Raw genomic sequence first — 21405 nt, 5'->3', positions numbered from 1 at the left:
GTAAATTGCAATATGTGTCGTATTGTAATAAACTAAGAAGTTGATTAGTGAATTTTTGTTAATTAGTTAAATGTGTTTCGATTTCTCGTGCTACTAATGTTCGCCTGATCGAATAACCCAGCTCAATTATAAGAATTATGCTACCTGCCACAGGCAATTTCTAAAAATACCGTAAAACTTAAAAATGAACACCCTGGATAAAAAAGTCACAGTTTCGGAAAGGTGAAGCATTGATATTAATAGCAATATAATAGACACCTACCGAAACTAAAGTTCGTAGTTTTATCGACTGTATAAATTGCAGTAAACACTAGCTTACTAAGTAAATTAACAAGCAAGGTGTCACGTGCACACAGGCAAGCATAAACAGATCTTACTCGATGACCGCGAAAACTCACTGTCACAACACTGGCGTGATGAAGAGCGCAAACAGAAGGAAGTGAATGCTTCTGCAGCCTCTCGTTTCACCGTGTCTCCGAAACTTGAGATTACGTGACCTCCACACACTAGGCGCGCGGGAAGACAACGCACATGCAGCCACCAGTCAATCGGCTCGCCCAGACTTTGCTACCGCCGGAGATTACCTCCAGGATAAGGCGCGGGTGGCGCTCGTGCTCAGCCGCTCGGACAGCCATCCGAAGCCACGGCCGGGTTAGCAGAGAAGACGGAGGGGCTTTAAGAAGACGCTTGCTTGCACGCCCCCTAGTCCGCGATTGATCATGATACCGCGCTCACCCCGCCCTCCCCTCCGCCTTACGCATGCTTTATCACGCGAACTCCAACATTGGGCGCGCATCAAGCGACCATCCTTCGCGGCTCACGCTCACACGCTTTTCCTCCCCTCAAAAGCATACGACGCCCGGGGCGTGACAGGACCTTATCGCACTTGGACTCCTTTCGGAACCTCACAGCGACACCAACGGCGACGACGAAAATTCGCCGGAAATGTCTATATAATTGTCATTGCAATAAAAATAGATACCCAGCTGTGTTTTCGATAAACCGAGCGTGGAACCCGCCATCCTCCAAGAGCTGATTATACGTAACAGCAACAACAAACAACTCTTAGAGACTCTAAGAGGAAGAAGGCACTCTGTTTTCATCAAGCTCCTAAAAGTTACAGAAAGCAAAATTCCATATAGGAAAGGAAGCACAGTAAGCGAGCCGGCTCAAATATTGAAGCTAGCATTCAGATAATCACGGATGACGCCACGAAGGTTTTTAGAAGCTTGAGCAGATAGAGCCAAGAGAAATATATACTCCGTTTTTTTACAGCTCAAAGTTTGAAGGTGGTTCAATTGCTCTGATATTTTTCACAGGTTTTAGGAAACTTGCATGTCTTCTGTAGGGTCCTAAAATATAGCCGTAACTGTACGGTCTATTATTCAACTCAATTAAATTCAGTTTATTCAACATCATTACATGGTGTCAGGAGCAAACACAAAAAAAAAGCCATTTTGAAAAATCGCTTGAAGAAGTCTCTAGCCCCAGTGGCATACATACAGCAGTGTATACAGCATTGGCATGCATGTAAATTTACAACCTATGCGAACAGATTATATAAACACAAGGCAACCGCGGTGTAACTGTCGTTATGAATGCTCGAATGTGAAAAAGCGAGCTTAATTACAGAAGTCATGGTACATGATTCATGATGAAATGCATTGGGATAGAACAGTATTTCTGGTACTTGCAATAACAGCGGGTAAGTTATAATCATACGCGGTGATTTTCGCTCATAAAACAACAACCATGCGATGGTTTCTTTTTCTTTTTTTTTTTTTGAGAAAACAGTCTGAATGGTCATTTCTGACTTGAAAAAGCTCATCCAGCTCTTTCAAGCGAAAATTAAAAGTCAAGGTTAAATGACCAGATGTTCGTCCACCCTGCCACAAGTTTTGACTAGAACCTGACATATATATATATATATATATATATATATATATATATCTGTCCGCAAACAAAACAATGTAATCTGGTTGCATTATACCACAAAGACGCCGCCCCATCACAACACCGTTTAGTTTAAATGAAACATTTTAACCCGCATTGCGTTTCTCTTGCCTCCTTTCGATGCTTATCATGCATTTCATAAAGAGGAGCGGTGATAACTGGGAACCCTGGTGCAGGCCCTTCCGATATCTACTATCGCGCAATTAGTCCTTCCAGTGTTATGTGAGCTTTATTATTCCGGTGTATATTTAATTTAGTAACACTAAACATTGTCGTTTTTCAGGCCTTTATCTTTATGGGTATTTCACAAAATTCCCCATGCTTACGTTGTGTGCACCAACAATATCCAGAAAGGGTACGCGTAATGGTTTGTTCTCTTTCTTGGATAATTCCATACAATGTGCGATAATAGCAACAGGTAAATCTATGCTCCTGAAGATCCTATAACCGTTCTGCAGTTGTCCCTGTATCCGGTTCTGTACTGCCCGTTCATGAAACGTCAATTTCATGGCTCACATTGTTCACTTGTATACAAGTTACAACTGACGATGTTGCAGCCGGTGTGTCGGGCCGATAAGTTTTATGTCCTGTCGCTTTTGTGAACAAAATTCATTCAACTGTGCCGCTAACTTTCTGCAACGTTGTCCTGTGAGATTCAACAAAATCTTCCGAGGTATTTTGCCCTAGTTCGTTAATATTAGTCTCATGTGGATTCCATGAAGTCCCGTTGCGGTACTGCTTGAATTTTCTTTTTCCTCGGGCTTTTCGCACCATGGATCGATGGTTCAGCACTAATTTCTCTTCTAGTTTCGTCACTCGTACGCAGACTCCAATGCCTACAAAGCATCTCTCTCTCTTTACAGCAAGCTACTCAAGCCCTTTTGCTAGCTTCGGACCACCAGCTTAGCGGTTGCCTCTGCTGGACTCATCACGCCTGTCCTCCCCTCGATTTATATTTCCTCTTTTCTTGTGTTGTACATGCCGCAGTGGTTCAATTAATGCATGATTGAGAAGGGGGGCAGATGGGCAATATATTCGTTGGAAAGTAAAAGGGAAATGATAGGTTATCTTAACTGAAATGTAGAAATGATAAGGTAAAGGGAAATGAAGGTGGACTAAAAGACAACTGGCTACCGGTGGGAACCAAACCCACATCCTACACGTGGCATTTTGCTGCTGCGAACGTGGTCGCATGTTCGGCTGCTGCAACAGGCAGCATACCGATGGGGGCGCAATATGAAATCGCCATTGTTTCTGGATTTAGGGTCACTTTTACGAACCCCAAATGACCGAAACAATCCGCAACCCTTCACTGTGTCTATCAGCCCATGCACTGCTTTAGGACATAGAACATGTGCTTTTTTGTTGTTGTTGGAGTTATGCAAGCAGCAGTTCTTGCGAGAGACGCTGGCGGCCGTTGGTGTAGGCCGAAGTAAGGAGTCAGCCAGTTGCGGACGTGCCTGCGTCGACCGAGGGCGCTCGAGCGCTGGCGTGCGGGTCCGCCACTGCGCGCGTGATCGTCCCCACATATTTCGGCCTACGACACGCCATGTGGTACTCTGGGGGTCGTAAGGCGTGCTTCGCTCAGAAGTCGGCCATCCTTGGTGCAAGCACCGGTGAAGAGGCTCTCCTCGTGCACAGTCTGCTCCCGCGCTGCTGCCACACTCTCTCAGGAAGGAGCTGTTCTCTGTGTAGGTGTCTCGCGTGTTGAACGGCTTTCGCTCCCCGTAAGCGTCTGCGTGCTTCCAAGCAGTATACATCGAGCATATCAATGCTTTGCGAATGCAGCAAAGCCATTATACATATGCGTACCTTATTCAAATATGCCAACAAGCGTCGGTATTTTCGTGGAATATAGTTTCCAATTTCTTTGTTGAAAATTAGGGGAGAAAAAAAGAAAAGTAACTACACGTAAATCAACGAGTAAATTATATATATATATATATATATATATATATATATATATATATATATATATATATATATAACAGCCTAACTTTTCTGAGATACCTCGTTTTGAAATTTGCGAGAGGCTTCTTACTATTCATAAAGATAAATGGGAAAAAAGTGCACGTCTTCTCTGATGATAAGAGTGACTGCTTGGCTATTGCAGAAGCGCAATTTACAAACACGAATTAATTTAATGTTCTTCTGTAGAGCCACTTTATCATAGATGAATGGTCCGAACACAGAGCTTGCTTATTGGGTTTTTTTTTTTTTTCTGAATGTATTACTTTCATTACTGTAGAAGAAACAGAACTCAAGTAGCGAAGCAATTTTAACTTAATCCCTTCACACAATAGCGCGTACAGCAGGACAAAATCTGAATACGACTGTACCTTTAGTGTCGTTTGTTATACTGCCCTGAAATCGAAAGATTAATGTGTGTGCTTGGAAGAATGTTCACGTAACAAGCATTTGCATGCGCCGTCAGTGAAAGTCAACCCAGTCAAGGGCAATATCGCTTTCTTCCGTTTATGCTTTTCAAGAACTATGTTTGTGTGAAAGAAGAAAGATGACGAAAAGGGTCAACGAGCCTAAGTGATTGACACGCGATGACGGCAGCTGGCCAAAAGAAAAAAAAAAAAAGTCTGGCACAATAATTCTGAGCATCACTGAGAAAGAAACGAAAAAAGTAGGGAAGCGTGAACCAGACGCGCATGCGGTTTGCTACCCTACACAGGCGAAATAAATTTAAGAAATTAAAAGAAAGAAGAAAAGAAGAGGGGGCACTAGCTGCACGCAGACGCAGGGTGCCCATCACGTCTGCTAATGGTCACTGTGCCCAGTCGGCTTTAAAATTGCACCGATGCCGCGTTGCTTTCCGAGCCTGTGACGACGAATGAGGCCATGGTCAAAGGATATTCGTCGCTGAAAATGGTCTAGAATCTAGCTGGTTTAACACAGCCCAAAGAACGTCGCACCGGACGTCGTAACAAAAACGAAAATATGGATATTATGCGATCACTTCATCACACCTGCACGAGTCGCACATATATGCATCATACAATTGAATAATGATTGAGCAAGCATTCCATAATAGCCATGTCCCTAGCCAAAGGCAGCATGTGTAAAATTGCATCGCAGCAGCTGAGTGCCAGATGTGTGCGCCTGTACTCCTACCGCATACAGCTTAAGAGCCTGTTCAGAGAGAAAGAGAGAGAAACATGCTTTAACGATACGCTGGAGATGTTAGCCTGGCTGTTCGCCTGAAATGCCACTCCAGGTGCTGGGTGATGATTATTGTATATACAGTGAGTAACACTTATCAGCACATGCAGTCCGCACACACACACACACACACACACACACACACACACACACACACATCTGTGTGTGTGTGTTTGAAACTTGGTAAACATTTCTACAGTGTACATATATATATATATACATATATATATATATATATGTACTGTAGAGATGTTTACCAAGTTTCATTAAGGCTCGTCGCGCGCTCAAGAACGTCAGCAGCGCTTTAGTGAAGCGTAACGCACAGGCGGTGCTTTACCATGGGCCTGCAGCAGTGCTGAGAAAACGTCAACTATGCACGCCTGTGTCTAAAGTCGGAGAAAAACATCTTCTGAGCCGTAGACAGGGATATAAAAGTTATAATTTATTGAGTCCAGTACAGGCGCACTCTCTAGTGCTACAATGAATTAGTAATGCACATATAGACAAAAGGGGTCGTTTCTTTTGTTCGATTAGCGTTAGATGACGTGAGCATTTATTATAAACTACGTTTAAAAGGTTACGTGCAAGCTGCTTAAAGCGCACGAAAGAATTCGGATGAATACGTGCTGAAAGTGCCGTAACACCATACTGAATTGTGTGAAGCCATGATGCTTATTACGCACCCACAGAAGCACGTGAAAGACAAGCGGCACCTTTTTAGCTTGACTCGTTGCAGTTTGAATAGAGATCACTTGTTCGTCATGATTAACACGTCCTCACACCACTATCTTATAATCATAATTAACATGTTCCCCCCTCTGCTCAATGTATTCTAACCAGCGTTCTCTTTTTCCTCGGTCTTTTTCTCCCCTTTCCCCAGCGCAAGGTAACCATCCGGGCCCAGGCCGCTCAGGCCTGTTTGGCTTTCCTGCCTTTCATTTATCATTTCTCTCCCTCTCTGCCTGCGTGTGACGTCATTAAGCGCTACAATTGGTTAACGCTAATTTGTTTCCATTTACTACATGAACTGTCATTTGTCCTTGTGAAATGTCAGTCACCGGCCCAGATGGGTAAACCATGCATACTTGGGACAACGCGTGTAACGAGAAGGCACTGTATGCAAAGTGAGCTCGCTTGTGCGCAGGCGGCCGGCTGCCACGTGTGCCACCTCGTGGCCAAGGGGGCGGAGCTGTCGCCGCCGCAGCTACCACCCAAGCCCAAGTTGCCCGCGCACCTGAGCGGCGAGTGGATCAGCCTACGCTGCGAAGTGCAGCCGCTGGGACTGTTCCTGGCGCGTCGGCTTCTGTTCCAGCCAGGGAATAATTCGTGGAGCGGCTGGTTCCAATACTACCGAGATCCCAACTGCAAGCAGCACTGGTTCCTGCTCAGCCGCCAGGGCACCTACGAGATCGTGGGGCCTTCGCAGCTGCTCCGCGGCGCCACCAACGTGAACCTGCGCACGCTGGCGGCCCAGATCACGCCTCAGCACCGCGGCATCGTCACCAACCTCAATTCGGCGGCGGACGAAGGCCGCTGCGGTTCCCGCTGGTCGCTGCGCCGGACGCAAGACGTGACGGTCACGGGCGGCTGCCACCTGCTGGGTGTCTCGGTGCCCAGCACGGCCTACGAGGTCGTGCACAACGAGATCGACGCCAACTCGCTCCTCTTCCTGGGCCACGCCGACACGGACGGCGAGGTGTCGAGGCCCGACCGGCGCGCCACGGCCTACGAGGCACCACTGGTGCAGTGCCGCACACTCCCGGAGCCCAGCAACGAGCTGGCCGGCCGGCCGCTGGCGCTCATCTCCGGAGGGGCCGCCGTCAAGCCGCCGCTGTTGCTTCTCGCGATGCTCTTGCAGCTGGGCGCGGCGGCGGGCGCACAGGACTGACCGACGGGCGGCCATGCGACCGGCGGGGCAACGGACGTTTCTCGGGCGCGCGCGCGGCCGGTCCGCCGGCCCGAGTGGTGGCGAGCGAGCCCCCTGAACGAGGCCGTCGTTGGTGAAAGGACCGGAGGTGCAGACGGGTCGAAGGCTTTATCCTCGCATTGAGCACTGAGCCAGTACAATGTTTGGAATCGTAGAGCGACTCTCGGCCGCACGACGAGTGCTCGCACCTCCGTGTTCCCGCCTGTCTGTCCCGTCGACGACTAAAACACCCGCGCCAAAAACAGGGCAAACAGCAAATGAGTACAGTTGTCATGTGCTTGGATGTCGTTCATGGATGCGAATGCACTGCCACTTGATGTCCGTACTTTACTCGTGTGACCGCCGTACGTTCTTGCTGTGCTGAGGGCTTGGCTTGTGCCCACTTGGCAGGTTCGCGTGGCGCTCCCGTAGTCAAGCGCTTCCCCGCAGAGCACCCGCCGCTCCAGGAGTGCAGGATGCGCGCGTGCTTCCACTCTTGCTGTCCGCTATAGGAGCATGAAACCACGACTGCAAATCGCCCACAGTCGGTGCTCAGGACATGTACTAACGTGCCACGCAGTCTTCAGCGAGAGATTTGTGCCTCTACATACCAGCTTTTATTGACAATCATGAAGCACATTTTAGTAAACTATGGCACAAATTCAATTAAACCTCTTTTTTAATGGCATTTACATACTGTATTCTGGAAGAAAAATTGCGCAGTCATTATTTTGCAGCGTGAAGCTCCGGTACATTTAGACGTCAGAAAAAAAAATCGCGCTTGTATCAGCCAAAATCAGAAACTTTGAGCTTGCTCATATCTCCAGAAAAAGAAATTAGATTTCGTTGATCAAGTTATCAGAGCATTCCTGTTATTAACAAGAAGAGACATGATTTGTTGATGCCGAAAAAGTATATTTCTTACTGCATACCTCAATTCGAATACAGTGTTACCAACTTGCAAAAAAAAAAAAAGATTATTGCGGCGCTTTTTATTAGCAAGGCATATTTTGGTAACAGGCTATCTGTACTCTGCTACATGCGTTTAAATGGAAACGTGGTCACTTGCAGGGTAGAACTCTGTAGCTACTTAACAGAATAAGTGAAGACATGTGTAGGTAGACAACAAATGGCAGAAGAGTAGCAGACTCGAGCGCAATACCGCTAGCCAAACCTTGTCAGCTTACAATGCCATGACTCCCTGGTGCCCAAGCGCCATGCCTATACGTGCAGATTTTCGCGTCTCCCAGCATGTAACATACCAACACCATCGCCTCGTTTGTTCACCTTACCCTTTTGTCAACCATGATTTCCTGCAGTCATTTTCTATTCCTTTGGAGCACCGTTCTACTATCGCTTAAGCCCAGATGCGCACCTTTCACGAAGATCTTGAGCCCCAGTACTTCTTTGAAGTTCGTGTAATTAAAACAAGGGAGCCGTTTAACGTGGCTTTATTCACCGTTCTATCACTGTCAACGGTTCACAGGCAAAAAAAAAAAAAAAAAACATAGCGCAACAGGCATTCCGCCCTAGCAGTGGTGTGCAAGGTACGTGCAGCGCAGCTACCCTCCGTTAACACTACTTTACGTTGGCTGTTCTTTAAATGTAGTCAATGTAATACAAGCCTGGCCATTGCAATGTCGTTGTATGATTTAGGATAAATGTACTGGTGTTCCTCTTCTCCCATGTGTGCAACCCTGTTCTCTGTGCACATGCCAGAGATGAACATACAGGGTGTTTCACGTAACTAGATCCAATCATTTCAAAAGAAAATTGGTGCATCGAAGACAGGTTTGAATAACGGCCCACTGTTCACAGTCCTCTTGAGTTACTGAGAATATTTTAAGATCAATTACCCACATATTTGTAAATTCTCGCTTTTGTACAAAAGCTGTACTTGAGAAAATGAAAGAGCGCTTTCTGAAACATTCAATATAGTTGGTTTCATGAAATTATCGTTTACGTATTCTTTTTTTTGTATTTTAAAAAGATCGACGATGCACCAAGGAAGGACTTACCAACATGTTTGCATGCCAGGAATGTAACGGTCTCAAGAGTTTATACGCTCAAGAAACAAAACGCGCATGCAGACTCGAAGGAAGTGGTCGGTCCCAGCATTCAGCGTAAGCCAGAGAGGGACGTTAGCAGCTTGGCTATGAAGCAAAGCCTTCACGGTCACAAGTAAAAGTGGCCGCCAACATGCCGAAATCGTTCGTTGAAAGCACACCGGAGAGCACTGCAATCCAGGCGCGCAAAGACGCAGTGACGCCATTTTTTTTTCACCACAAAATTAATATTAAAAATTTTTGTTGAATTTACCTGAACCACATTGAGCTAATTAAGCGCGCTTCAATAAATATCCCGAATAGCTCAAGACGACTGCGAACAACATGCCATTTGTCACATCTGCATTTTTAGTTGTGCAAATCAATGCGTATACATTCATTGCTTCACACCAGCAGGCAGCCAGAAATGAAAAAAAAAGAAACCTTTTTTTTAATGAAACGTTCATATTCGAGGTTTACTAGAATAATATTTATTTTAACTAATTGTTTACACTAATACACATGAACCCACAAAGACTACGAGCTCCGATGCTGCAACATGCGGGAAACGTGCATAGCTGCAACTCGCCATGAGAGGGCATGTTTGTGTGATGGCGTAGGGTGGAAGCGAAATCCTGGACCTGGGAGGCGTTAAAAACATCCAGCAGCTAGCCGATGAAAGTAACATTGAACGGCCGTTAAACCAGCGTGAAAGCACGTTCACGACTCCAGCAATGTGCAGCGTGCGAGAATGTGATCTCCGGAACCTTGCCTTACAACTTTGCAGGATTGCGGTAGCGAGCGCGATTCTGCATCTCCTGGTGCGTCCCCTTCTCAAGCACGAGTATCAGGTGTATATATTGGACAGCCTTCGCTGCCAATGAGCCGCGAACCTCTGATTGCGAGCTACGCCGATTCCGTCGGTCGAACGTAAGACGCCAAGCCCAAAGTATACATAGAACGTGCCCGCAGGATGCTGGCCAGCTAGCCCCGTTTATTTAGCCTGTACAAAATGTAGTGGGCTGGTTCAACATCGCGTCGTGTAGTCTACAGGTCCTTGGCACATATAAGCCAGCCTGTCACGAACCCAGAGCCCACCTGCGGCTTAAGGTACGTCTCGTGCCTAGAAGGCGTACGAAGAGCATCGTTCGCGTGGGCGCTTCGATATCCAGCTCAAAGTATACCGCTAGGATCGCGAGCAACGTGCATCAGCCTAGGGAAATGCTTGTATGTTGTGTGCGTAGCGAATGTACTCAGTAGCAAATCGACAACCTTCATATCAGTAGCGTGTAGCCAGCTTTGTAACAACTGCAGGCCACCGCGGTTGTAGTGAGTGTTATATTGTTTGGCATGCCTGAGAGACGGGTTGAGTGTGAAGGAAAAGCGAGCGATTTGGCTGATTTGGCGATAAGCTATTAGGCGTGTGTTCGTGCATCCTTTTGTGCCCATGTGTTCACCCCCTCGTAGGAAAGCTGTGCAAGGCCCAGCGAGGCCCGCTCTGCTATGGGACGTATTGTTTGCGTTGGGTCCGAGAGTTGTGCGCTCGCTTCTTGCAAAGCGCCATCTGAGCACAAGGAGTTCGCACAGCGTAAACCTGTAGTGATCTTTCCTCCCTGTCTTTCCTTTCCTTAACATGAAAACCACCTGCCCCTGTTCCCCCAGTTTCACGTTTATGCCTTTTTTTTTTTTTTTTTCTGCCTGAAAAGATACCCTTCCTGTATAGTTAGAACGCTTGCTTTACGTGACCGTTTAGAATGCAATCGTTGCTAGCATTTCGCTTCAACTTAAAGAACGCTGTATTTTGAAGCATGACGAGACATATTCGTCACCACTATATATATATATATTTTTGAGTCACTCAGCACGAGATTATAAGCACCTTGTTATTCGTATCAGTTGGTGCTGTGTTCCTGCTTTTTGTGTCACGACATGCTTGACTTCATTTTGTGCCCTCCATCGCAAGTATTTCGAACGAAGCAGGACTGCCAGTTGTGCTAGTTGGTAAGCATTCATGTCGAGATAAAAAAAAAAAAAACTACGTAGCGGTTCACGATTCTCTTCTTCTCGAGCCGCCAGTTAATTTTTTTTTTTTTTCGTACGAAGACAAAGAATGCGAAAGACATGAGACGGACTCTCTATTAGAATGCTAACACACTAAAACCTTTCTCCGGCCCTAAACATCATCAAGTAAAAACACAAGTAATTAACTCTAGTTGCCGACGCCTGTCCTTCAATTAAAGTTTTCCCGAATCTTTTTCTTCGCACTGCCGAGTTACAGTCGTTCGAAGCAATAAAACTGCACTGCGTTTATCATCCGCGCCCTCCCGTTAACGCTCATCCTAAGCTTGTCATGCGCGTCGGAAAACTATACTGATGAAAGAGAGGGAGAGTGGAATAAAAAGTTTCACGTTTTTCTCCCGCAGAGCTCCGACGCAAGCCAGAGCTATGCGACTTCTGTCGCAGCTGTGCGTCATGGCAGCGTTTCTTATGTTTTGCCGTTTCGTTTTGTTTCGTGCCGAGACTTTCACTACTATGGTTTAGCGTGCTATGCGTCCACTCGCAGCGTGTTTGAAGTTAAACGTCACGATACCAGCTCTGACGTCACTACTAGTGATCAATGAGGCGCCGCGGCTGGACAGCGCGTGCAATCTCATTGTTAAATTTACGAGCACGCCGCGATGCTTGGAGAACTGTATATGTGCTCCACCGTCTGCTCTTCTTTAGTTCAAAAGCCCAGAATTGTTTAGGGGTCCTTTAATGTTTTCGTTAGCGGTCGACATCTCCGTTAAGTTACAAGGTCCTTCGCAGCTCTTGAAGGATTCACTATTCAGTTCTTCTTTTCTTTCCGAACAATGTGCGTTATTTGCAAGCTGGACGAGCAATTTTCTGTATGTATATAGTTAAACAAGCACGTAGTAGAAATTCTAGTTTGGTAAGTTATAGGCCGGTATAACGCAACGGCTCTTTCCGCCCGATTGTATCTGAGTGATATCATTCGATCACCGCTATACGGACAGGCCGATTCTGAGGATAACGCAAGCGGGGCGTCGCTCGAGCCCATGACGAAGCTCCAAAAGGAAACAGAATTCGAGTCGAATCTATATATTATTCCGCACACAGCTTCTTTCCTTTGTCGGCTGATTACATTAACGGGAAATTTCGACATTTAGCCGTCGCGAACACAAAGTTTCACTAAGATTTAGCCGGCTGGTAGTGAGTGAAAGTGGTTAACTGTGTCGTAAGGCTTCGTTGCCTTTGCAGACAGAGCTGGTGTCCCGACAGTTGATTAATCACGATTGCGTCGAATGGGGTGCTAACAGATTTGTAACTTTCTACATGCGTTCCTTCTCATATTTACGACAGGTTTTTATGTATCTAGAATGACTTATTTTTTATTTTTTCTGACTGAATATATTATTATTATTATTATTATTATTATTATTATTATTATTATTATTATTATTATTATTATTATTATTATTATTATTATTATTATCGTACGCTTGGTTACATATATGTACAGCAGTGCTTCTTAGGAGGAAGAGTGGTCACCGGGATGTAAAAGTCCCGGTTGCCCCTCTCAATATGCGTGAATAGCGACGCTTGGTATCACTACTGCCCGTTCCCCACCCCCCGTTTCTTTTTTTATCCCGTACCTCGCTAGAAAAGGAGCGTTCATATCGATACTGATAATCACCCATGTTCCAGGCTTCAAGCTTGTGTCCGCCGGTGGTTCCCGAGGCATCACGTAACTTAGCGTCTTTCGCACTCTTACCTTTAAGCTCGTCTGTGCTGCGAGTGGGCAGACAAGCTCTCATCCGCGCGTCTGCCCACGTCTGACCACGCTTGCACATTTGGTGTCGTCTTTTGGGAAAGTGTGTCGTGACTTGTGTTGTCTATGACTCCTCGGTCAGTCATGCGCATATCCTGGGAAAAGTGTGTTGATGTTGGTGGAGCGATGTGACATGTGTCGTGAAACGTAAAAAAAAAAAAGTTATAATATATTTACAGTTGCGCTGTGCCTAGCAACAAATGAGTTACAGGCTGAATTAGCCTCAGCCTAGATTCGACCGCAGCTTGAAAATTTGAAGCCTCTTTTATCAAGTAGGTCTGTGGCGTCAAAGGACTATAGTCTATGTATAATCACGCATGTTTACCCATGTATTATAACTCGGAAGAGTGATTGCTAAAAGAACTTGACTTCTATTAAAAGCTTTACTGATCGCCAAGCTCGCTCTGAGTTGTACCAAGAACGAGCAGTGACCAAAATAATCGCTTAATGTTAGCGATTCCTCATTGCTACCTAGCAGAACGTTTCTAACGCTCGTTTATTTACATGTCCAAATACACGTTTTCTGTACTTGGTGTCATGTTATGTGAATCACTTTCTGAGTTGTTCTTGAACAACATTGGTCGCCCTTTTAAATCTGGAAACAACTAAGATTATATGCAGCAGTGTTGTCGTGATGGTGTTAGCAGTCATTAAGACTAATTGAGGATTAAGGCTCTGGATGCTTCGCTGCATTGCACGACCTCTCCTGGCTTCCAACCGCTGATTTATATGTAATCCTGCTATCTATTTTTATTTCTGGCGGTGAAAAGCAACAAAATACTTTACTTTCCACAGCTTTACTTTCATTACGGCACTCGCGCTAGAAGTCGCAACTTCAAAATGAGGCCTGAACATCGCCCCGCAGTGCGTGTTATCGTTCCCCTTAGCTGTCGTCTCGGTGTGTGTTCGTGCGTGTCCAACAATACTCCAGCTGTAGGTGTTATGTTTCCAAGGTGTGCGGCGTGTTCAAGTGTGGAGCCCCAAGAAGCGACAAACGGCAAAAGCCCGACCACTTCGGTGCGCACGAAGCTGGCTACACCGCCGTTCTTCGTGGCAGCGCAGCCGCTGCAATAGCAGGACGACGCGATTCTCTGGTGCGCAAATTCGCTGCGCTAACAACGTAATTCAGTTAACGATCTAAGCAGCGCTTCTTCTCGTCTCATCGGCTGTGGTCGCTTGTCGCTTTTTTTGGCTGCGCGCTCTGTAGTCGCCAAACGTGTCTCGAGTCGTTGTACCTAGTTATTCGCGTCGTATAGTGTGTACGGTGTCATAGGATCATCATAGCCAGACGAATGTCCATGAGATCCACCTGCCTAAGCACAAAGCGGAGGAGCTGGCCCGGGTGCTCCAAAGTGCAGCTCCTCTGGCAGCACAGCACGCCCTGGCTGCGCAGAACAATTCCGGTGTGTTGCACTTAGTTCTCTCTTTTACATCAGCACCCAGTCGAGTCCTGTAGCGCGCCTCAAAACGTCAGTGCTTCTGCTATACTCCTGCTGCTGCCTCGATGGCAGGCCTCGTGGAACAACCAGCAGCACAAGGTTGACAACTTCACAGCGCATGTATATGGCACCATGTACTCTTCTGTGTAACGAAGCTTCCATAAAGAGAGTTTTCCGATGAGTGAGCCTTGTCTGGAGCGTTGTTTTGCGGGTGCGCCGCCTTCACGTCAACGAGGCTGTCTGGCCGCCTCTAGAAGCGCCGCACCCGGACATAGGCGCAGCACGCATGCCTATATAGCAACGCAATTCAGAAAACGACGTGTGCAGTCAGTTTACTAACACTGATTGTACTTGGTGTCAAAAAAATAAAAATAAGCGCGTAATGCGTCCAAAAGCAAGACAGCAAGAAGCGGACGACGAAAAGGAAGGGCTATATGTGAAGGTAAATTCTATAGAGAGTAACACCTGTACAATAAGGAGGTCAGAAAAAATGAACAAATCACAACATTTAGACCCAGAAAGACTCAAACCGAACCCGGTTTCATCTGCACAAAAACGCCTACTTTCTCAGAGTTTCTTGCTTTACGGGAAGCTGACAGTAGACCCGGCTGGCGGTTGCTTGGAGTCAGAATCGCGAGGTACGTGGAAAAGAAAACACGAAGCGAAGGCAATTTCCTTCTGTCTTTTTTTTTCTTATAATTGCACGTTAAATAAAGTCTCAGGAATGCGTTAAATCACGTGTGTCAGGTCACTTTTTCTCCCTTGAGCTCACTAATTAAAATAAATTAAAAATTACTGCATGTCACACGGTATAACAGCATTTATTTACTATCGAAATTAGTGAACTCTAAATCGACCTTCAACTTGGGTATTTGTCTGTGTTTGTACACATTTTATGTTCTATGTAAATCTCTCAGCGCACCTGCTACTATATGAGTGCGGTGCTCGTTAAATACAGTGTGCCCCAGCTAATGCGGGCCAAGCTACTTTTTTTAAAAAACGTCTACTAGATACGAAAATGGGGCAAACGGTGTTGTTAGCAGTCGCCTTGCGTGAACCAAAAAGGTTTTTGCTGTTATTGATTATATCGCTAATTCATTTACCTAGATTAATAAATACTTGTATAATTGCACAACCTCGAATGTCAAATTGTGCGCCGTATTCGAAAACATTGCATTCAACACTTCCCAGCTCCCTACATTTTTTCCTAGTTATTTTTTACGCGTTTCAAAGTTGTGCACAAAAACGCGAACAAGCATGCGAATTGAGCGTGCGCCCAACACTGTCTCGCGTGCAGTGATGCCATTTTAGCGAATTTGTCGCTAGATTTAGCGACTTTTCTGTCTGTTTAGTAACACTTCTTTCTATTTAGTGGCCGGAGCCTTTTTTTTTTTTTAACGACATGACAGAACAAGTGGCGAGTTTTTAGCGACTTCAAAGTTACTAAATTTGATTCAAAAATGGCTTTCTAGGATGCACATTATTATTCAAAAACTACAAGTAAGCGGCATAAATTTCCGAAGACTTACCATGGTGGGCTAGTTGATTAGTCATGATGGAACATGGCAGCGCACTTCGAAACAAGGACGTAACACAGATGTACAATATACAGCGCTCGTCATTGTTCATTCTGTATTGCGTCCTTGCTTCGAAGTGCGCTGCAATATTCCATAATGATATGCCTATATGGCGTGTGGGCTCTGTGACCATGATGAAGCAACGGTTGTCTTTAATGCGCGTTTTCTTCTTTCATAGTTTTTTTTTTTTTTTTTTTACAAACCTGATTTGAATGGGTCTTAACGCTGCGGGTTCTGCTGTTTCACTAAATATGTTCAATTGGTGAATGTTCGCAAACCGTAGCAGTAAATTAACATACCAAAATGAATCGCAATTACGTTTATATGGTGAGATTTAGAACGCAGCAGATGCATAATCAGATCGACTGCAGAAAGGCGTACATATCGGAGCGGCTGGGCTCGTTCTCGCGAATATGAACGCAACCATTCCGTTTCTCGCGATTTTCGGACAAATCAATATTGCACGAAGCTTTCAGATGGATCAAGGAGCAGAAGCGTATAGTATTTGACCTACCGCGGTCGGTCTGGAGCGCGCGTCTGCAGCGTCTGGTATACCAGACGCGCGCTCCAGACCGGCCATGGACCTACATAAAGATCACGCCATTGTGATCGCCGTAATAACATACGATCAAGCACGTGTTGACAAATTTTGTTTTCCTTTCATTAGCGCAAAGAACTACAAGATTTACAGAAATAATGTGGTTAAGTGCCTTGATTTTTGTGCTGTTAAAATCACGTTACTCGTGTTTTTTTTTTTTTTTTTTAATCGCACTAGCTTTGTAACCTTACAATCTGAAGGTAAACGCAATATTTCAGCTTGACTCATCCGTTGTTCTATAAATATATTTTATAAATGAAAAGCCCTATGCAACCTGCAGATAATTTTAATGTTTATTCCTCGCCAGCACGGACGCTAGAGCAACATGAAATGCTTCGGTAGATGATTTACGCCTTGTTAGCTTATGTCGTTGTGTTCGAAAATGCCTACGTTATTTAAAATTCACTCAACAGTTTTAGCGACAATTTTAGCGACTATGAGGTAAAAGTTAAGGAAAATTTAACGAATTTACGACTCGGCTTAACGACACATGCCAAAAGTAATTATGCAGCAACTCCACTGGAGTTGTCCAAGTATACATACGCGTAAGCAGTTTGCCACTTGCTCATCTCCATGCAGCCCGGTGTCATTATCAATCTTAGCAAACTTGATCCGACCAGTATAAACTCATATTAGCCCTTATCGGTCGTTATCAACCTTATCGGTTGTCATCAACGTTATCGGACTCGACACGACACTTATCAACTCTTATCGGTCGTTATCAACCTTATCGAAATCGATCCGATCCTTATCAACCTTATCGGATTTGATCCAACCCTTATTAACTCTTGTGGGTTCTTATCAACCTTGTCAGAATTGATCCGACCATTATAAGGCCTTATCGCTCTTTAACACCTCATCCATGCCCGTCGAACCATTTTCAACCTTGATGAGACCCATCTAACCCCTCATCACTCCTTATCATCCTTGTCAACTCATTGACTGATTATCTGTCTGTGTTGAGCGACGCGAAGCGCATGAGTCCTCAGAGATCGGTGGCATTTCTGTCTGTGAAGGAGTGCCCAACGGAAGGCGCATCCCGCGACCACCGATACGCATCGGGGATGTGGCGTGTTTGGTATTAAATTTTGGCAAATCCGGAATTTTCCTGTTCTCTACAAGGCTCTAAGTCGGCTCTACATGTGACGAGGTGGTGGTGTAGCTGTTGGCTGCCGCTCCAAGCAAGCAGCTGCATGACGCTATAATCTATATCAGTGCGCGCCGGCTTAGAGCGGCGATAAGGAGTACGAATAAAGAGAAGACCCATAAAATCATTATTATTGATTGCTGCTTTTACACCACCATTATTGTCACTTTTACATTGCCATCAGGTCAGCCATTTCACAGTCAAACGACTTTTTAACGAAGTGCTCGGGACCTTCAAAATCCTTCACTCTACGGGTCACTTCGTTGCAAATATCGCGCATCGTACTGATCCCAATATAGCAGACTAAGCCTGTATGTTCCGCGACGAAACACGGGAGCGACGCAAGGTAAAGGTGCACATCGTAAAATCCCTCTATCGCCTCCCCTGCCCTCAAAATTATTGGTTCGTTTACAGGCTCTTCATCACTGTTGCTTTCGTTGACATTCGTAGCTTTTCCGCTATAGGTGGACTTGAAGACGTGGTCGGTAGACAATTACTATTACATCATCGCGTGCTCATCAACTACGACGTATTTGTCAGTCAGCCATTGCACTTGCTGCAGTGTTAATAGCAGCGTACGAATTGAATTATTTCTGGAGCAGTGCAGCAGAACTGTACCACTCGCTGACTTCGGCACGCTCGTCAAGTGCGTCGCTATAGCGCTGCCATTAGCGCTACAGCAGAGCGTCGCTCAGTCGCGTCTGCAGAGGGCAGCGGCGGTACCGGTACGTGGCGTTAGTTGTAAAGCAACAAATCAGCTGTTGGGGACGCCTAAATTCATTAGTTGTACAGGCAAACTTGTTGTGCTGGTCTTCGTTGTAGAGGCATTCACGACACATATGAAAGATACGAATTCGGCCAGGACATAATCCTTCGTTATACAGGTCGCTTCGTTGTAGAGGCGTTCGACTTAGTAGTGTTAATTCTTTGAAAGCACTTTTCAGAGCGGTGCTGTCGCGCGCGCGAGGTGTGCGGGCCCACGTTCACTTCGCATTTTCGTTCGCATTTTGCGGCACAACTTTGAATCGCGGAAGAAATTACTAAGGAAAACGGTAGCGAGCTAGAAACTTCAAAATTATGTTTGCAAATGTGACACACAATTTCACATTCGAGCATGCGGAATAATGCGGAAGTATTTAATAATTTAGATCATTAAATGGGACTGATAAGCAGGTGAATGATAATAGAAAAAAGAATTATCCAGTTTTGAGCAAGGCGACTACTAACAAACTACTGCTGCATGGTGTCAATCTCGTGTCTCGTATCCCCCCCCCCCCTTTTTTTTTTAAATAGTTTGGCTCCCGTTAGCTGCTACACCCTGCATGTATAATGATGTCCGCAACGGCAAAGTCTCCGGTTCTTGGAGCACGTTACGTTACCGCGAGCAACATATGGCCTGCCAAAATGCAAAAGGTTGCTCGTAAACGAAATGAGCCACTCCGAAATAGCGTCGTAGTTAAGAAATGGTGATGTGACTTTCCAAAACTTTCTTTTCGGAATACTAACGTGGTTTCCACTTCTATCCTCAACATCTTGCACACAGTTATTAATGGTTTTACAATCTCGCTTAGGAATCTGGTCGGATTTATTCAGCGCTACATAGAAGGGGAGCCATTTTGAGTGCAAGTAGTAATCTTCCCGTGCTGGAGCGCAATTCCAAGTCCCCACATCATCATTCCTGGTGTTGCTCTCGGGAACCATTTCTTCCTTTTGTCCACCGTAAAACATAATAAAATATAATAACCCTAATAAAAGGTAAATACGTGTATCAGTATCCCACAGCTGCTGACTTTAAGCAAACTGGAATGCCCACTGCGGCACAGAGAGTATGCTGGAACTACCCAGCATTCTCAGGTTCGGGAAGTACTGGGAGTTCAAAGTTGTAAGCTCTCGAAGATTTGGTAGTGAGAGCTCCAGCACAAGTCACATTAATGCAGCTGAAGTACTTTGACAGGAGGGCGCGCTCAGCGCGTGTAGATTTTACAAGGTTAAAATTAAGTCGTCAGCATTTTTCAACACCCGAAAAACAAACTACAACGGTGACGCTGCGGGGTCCAAGTAAAAAGCCGCTTCAAGGCTTGACAAATGTTCCCATCTTGTTGACAATGCAGCGGCAGAAATGTGCGAAACAAAGTGACTTGCACGCCTAACACCATACAGCGACAGTGTATCGCGTGCGCATACTATAAAATGCGTGCCAGCAAAAAAAAAAAAAAAAAAAGGAACATTCCTGAAAGAAAATATTGTGACGGGGGAAGACGCAGACGACAAGCTATATATATATATATATATATATATATATATATATATATATACAAGTATATTTGCAAGTGAATGCGCCGCGTTTGTCTAAAAAGCAACAGCCCGCGCTAGCCTCCAATCGTCGTCGTCGTCGTCGTCTTCACAACACTGGCCTCTTCGTCCTCGAAACTACTAGACCGCAGCAATGCAGTACACCACTTCACTGTGTTACAGAGTTCAGGAAGTAAGTATCGCATCATTTGGCGATCACAAGTACGAGTGTAAGGAGTCTTACAAATATGTTTACGACGTCTACTGTATCGGCATGTGTAAGTAGTTCAGTCCAGCAATTGTTTTAGGAAGAATATTCTTTAACGCTAAGGCGATAGCGTTTTAATCAAGGTGAGTCAGAAAAGTCGAGCGCTGCTCATAAATTAAAGTAATCCAAAATCTGGTTATTGTGATAGGCAAGTGAAATTACCCGCACACATTTCCTCTATTTTTTTATTCCATATATTATAGATAAGTACAGTCTGTTCTAGTACCCGTCATGAGATAACAATATGTTAATGCGTACAATAGCGTAGAATTGTACGACAGGAGTTTTTATGTTCTGGTCAGAGAAATCACATGCACGATTAGAGGCCGACGACCTGAGAGAGTTCAGCATGAACCGTAGAGTTTCATAACTAAACACGAAAGGGAGAAATGGACTTTGTGTGGACTTAGTTTTTTAGACTTTTATTAATAATAAATGGTTTATGTTCCATGTGTTCAAGGGTGCAAATACATTCCTTGCTTTACCCATGAATTGTTTCAGTCTTGAATGAAAGGCTAATGTCGTCGGAGCGGACGATAAAACTTGCATGTTTTTTCCTAACGTTCCAAAATAATGTAAGTTATGAAGATCCCAGGATAATGCCGCGGCATGCCATGTGGTGGTGATTCAAGACTGGATCTGCGGTGTTCTTTTTATTTATTTAAGGTAAGTTTGTAAACGTAAGTGAAAGTAAGTGAAGTATTGAAGGTAAGTGAGTGCCCGATTATTAACCGATGACCATAATGTTACAGCTTTCTTTTTGTTTTTTGGTAGCGTCGCGCAGTTATTTAGTATAGTTACTGCAATAACCACTTTTTGTGCGTACTATAGATAAGTAGAGCCTAATAGCGTCATGTTCAGCTGAAAACGACCTTATCTGTTTACATGACAAATCTAGTCCCGCGGTTTCCCCGATTTTTCTTATTTGTTTATGTTACAATTTTTTTTACGATTTCGAAATCCCGGGCAGAATTGCAATCAGTCCATAATTGTTGTCTTTTTTCGCCAGCTTTGACAATAATACAAACTTTACTCATCTTGAGGTGGCGAGGGAATGTGCCTGATGAAAAAATGACGTTTGTAGCCTGTCCTAGAACACGGGCTACGATATCGATAACTTGCTTAATTGGCCAAATTTTCAAGCAATCCACGTCAGAACAGTAACTGCGTTTAAGAT

General features: G+C 45.0%; 1 protein-coding gene across 1 annotated transcript in view; it reads left to right on the top strand.

The window, feature by feature from the left end:
- The window catches only part of LOC119465123 (protein APCDD1), a 273777-nt gene extending 259246 nt beyond the window's left edge, over positions 1 to 14531 (top strand). Inside the window, exon 6 of the mRNA XM_037725923.2 lies at positions 6269 to 14531. Within this exon, the coding sequence (XP_037581851.1) occupies positions 6269 to 7012 (744 nt within the window). The 3' untranslated portion in view covers positions 7013 to 14531. The remainder of the gene's footprint in view (positions 1 to 6268) is intronic.
- Positions 14532 to 21405: the final 6874 nt, after the last annotated feature.

This window comes from Dermacentor silvarum, chromosome 1, assembly GCF_013339745.2.
Source record: "Dermacentor silvarum isolate Dsil-2018 chromosome 1, BIME_Dsil_1.4, whole genome shotgun sequence".
Lineage (NCBI taxonomy): Eukaryota > Metazoa > Arthropoda > Arachnida > Ixodida > Ixodidae > Dermacentor > Dermacentor silvarum.
This window is presented reverse-complemented; position numbering and strand designations above follow the sequence as displayed.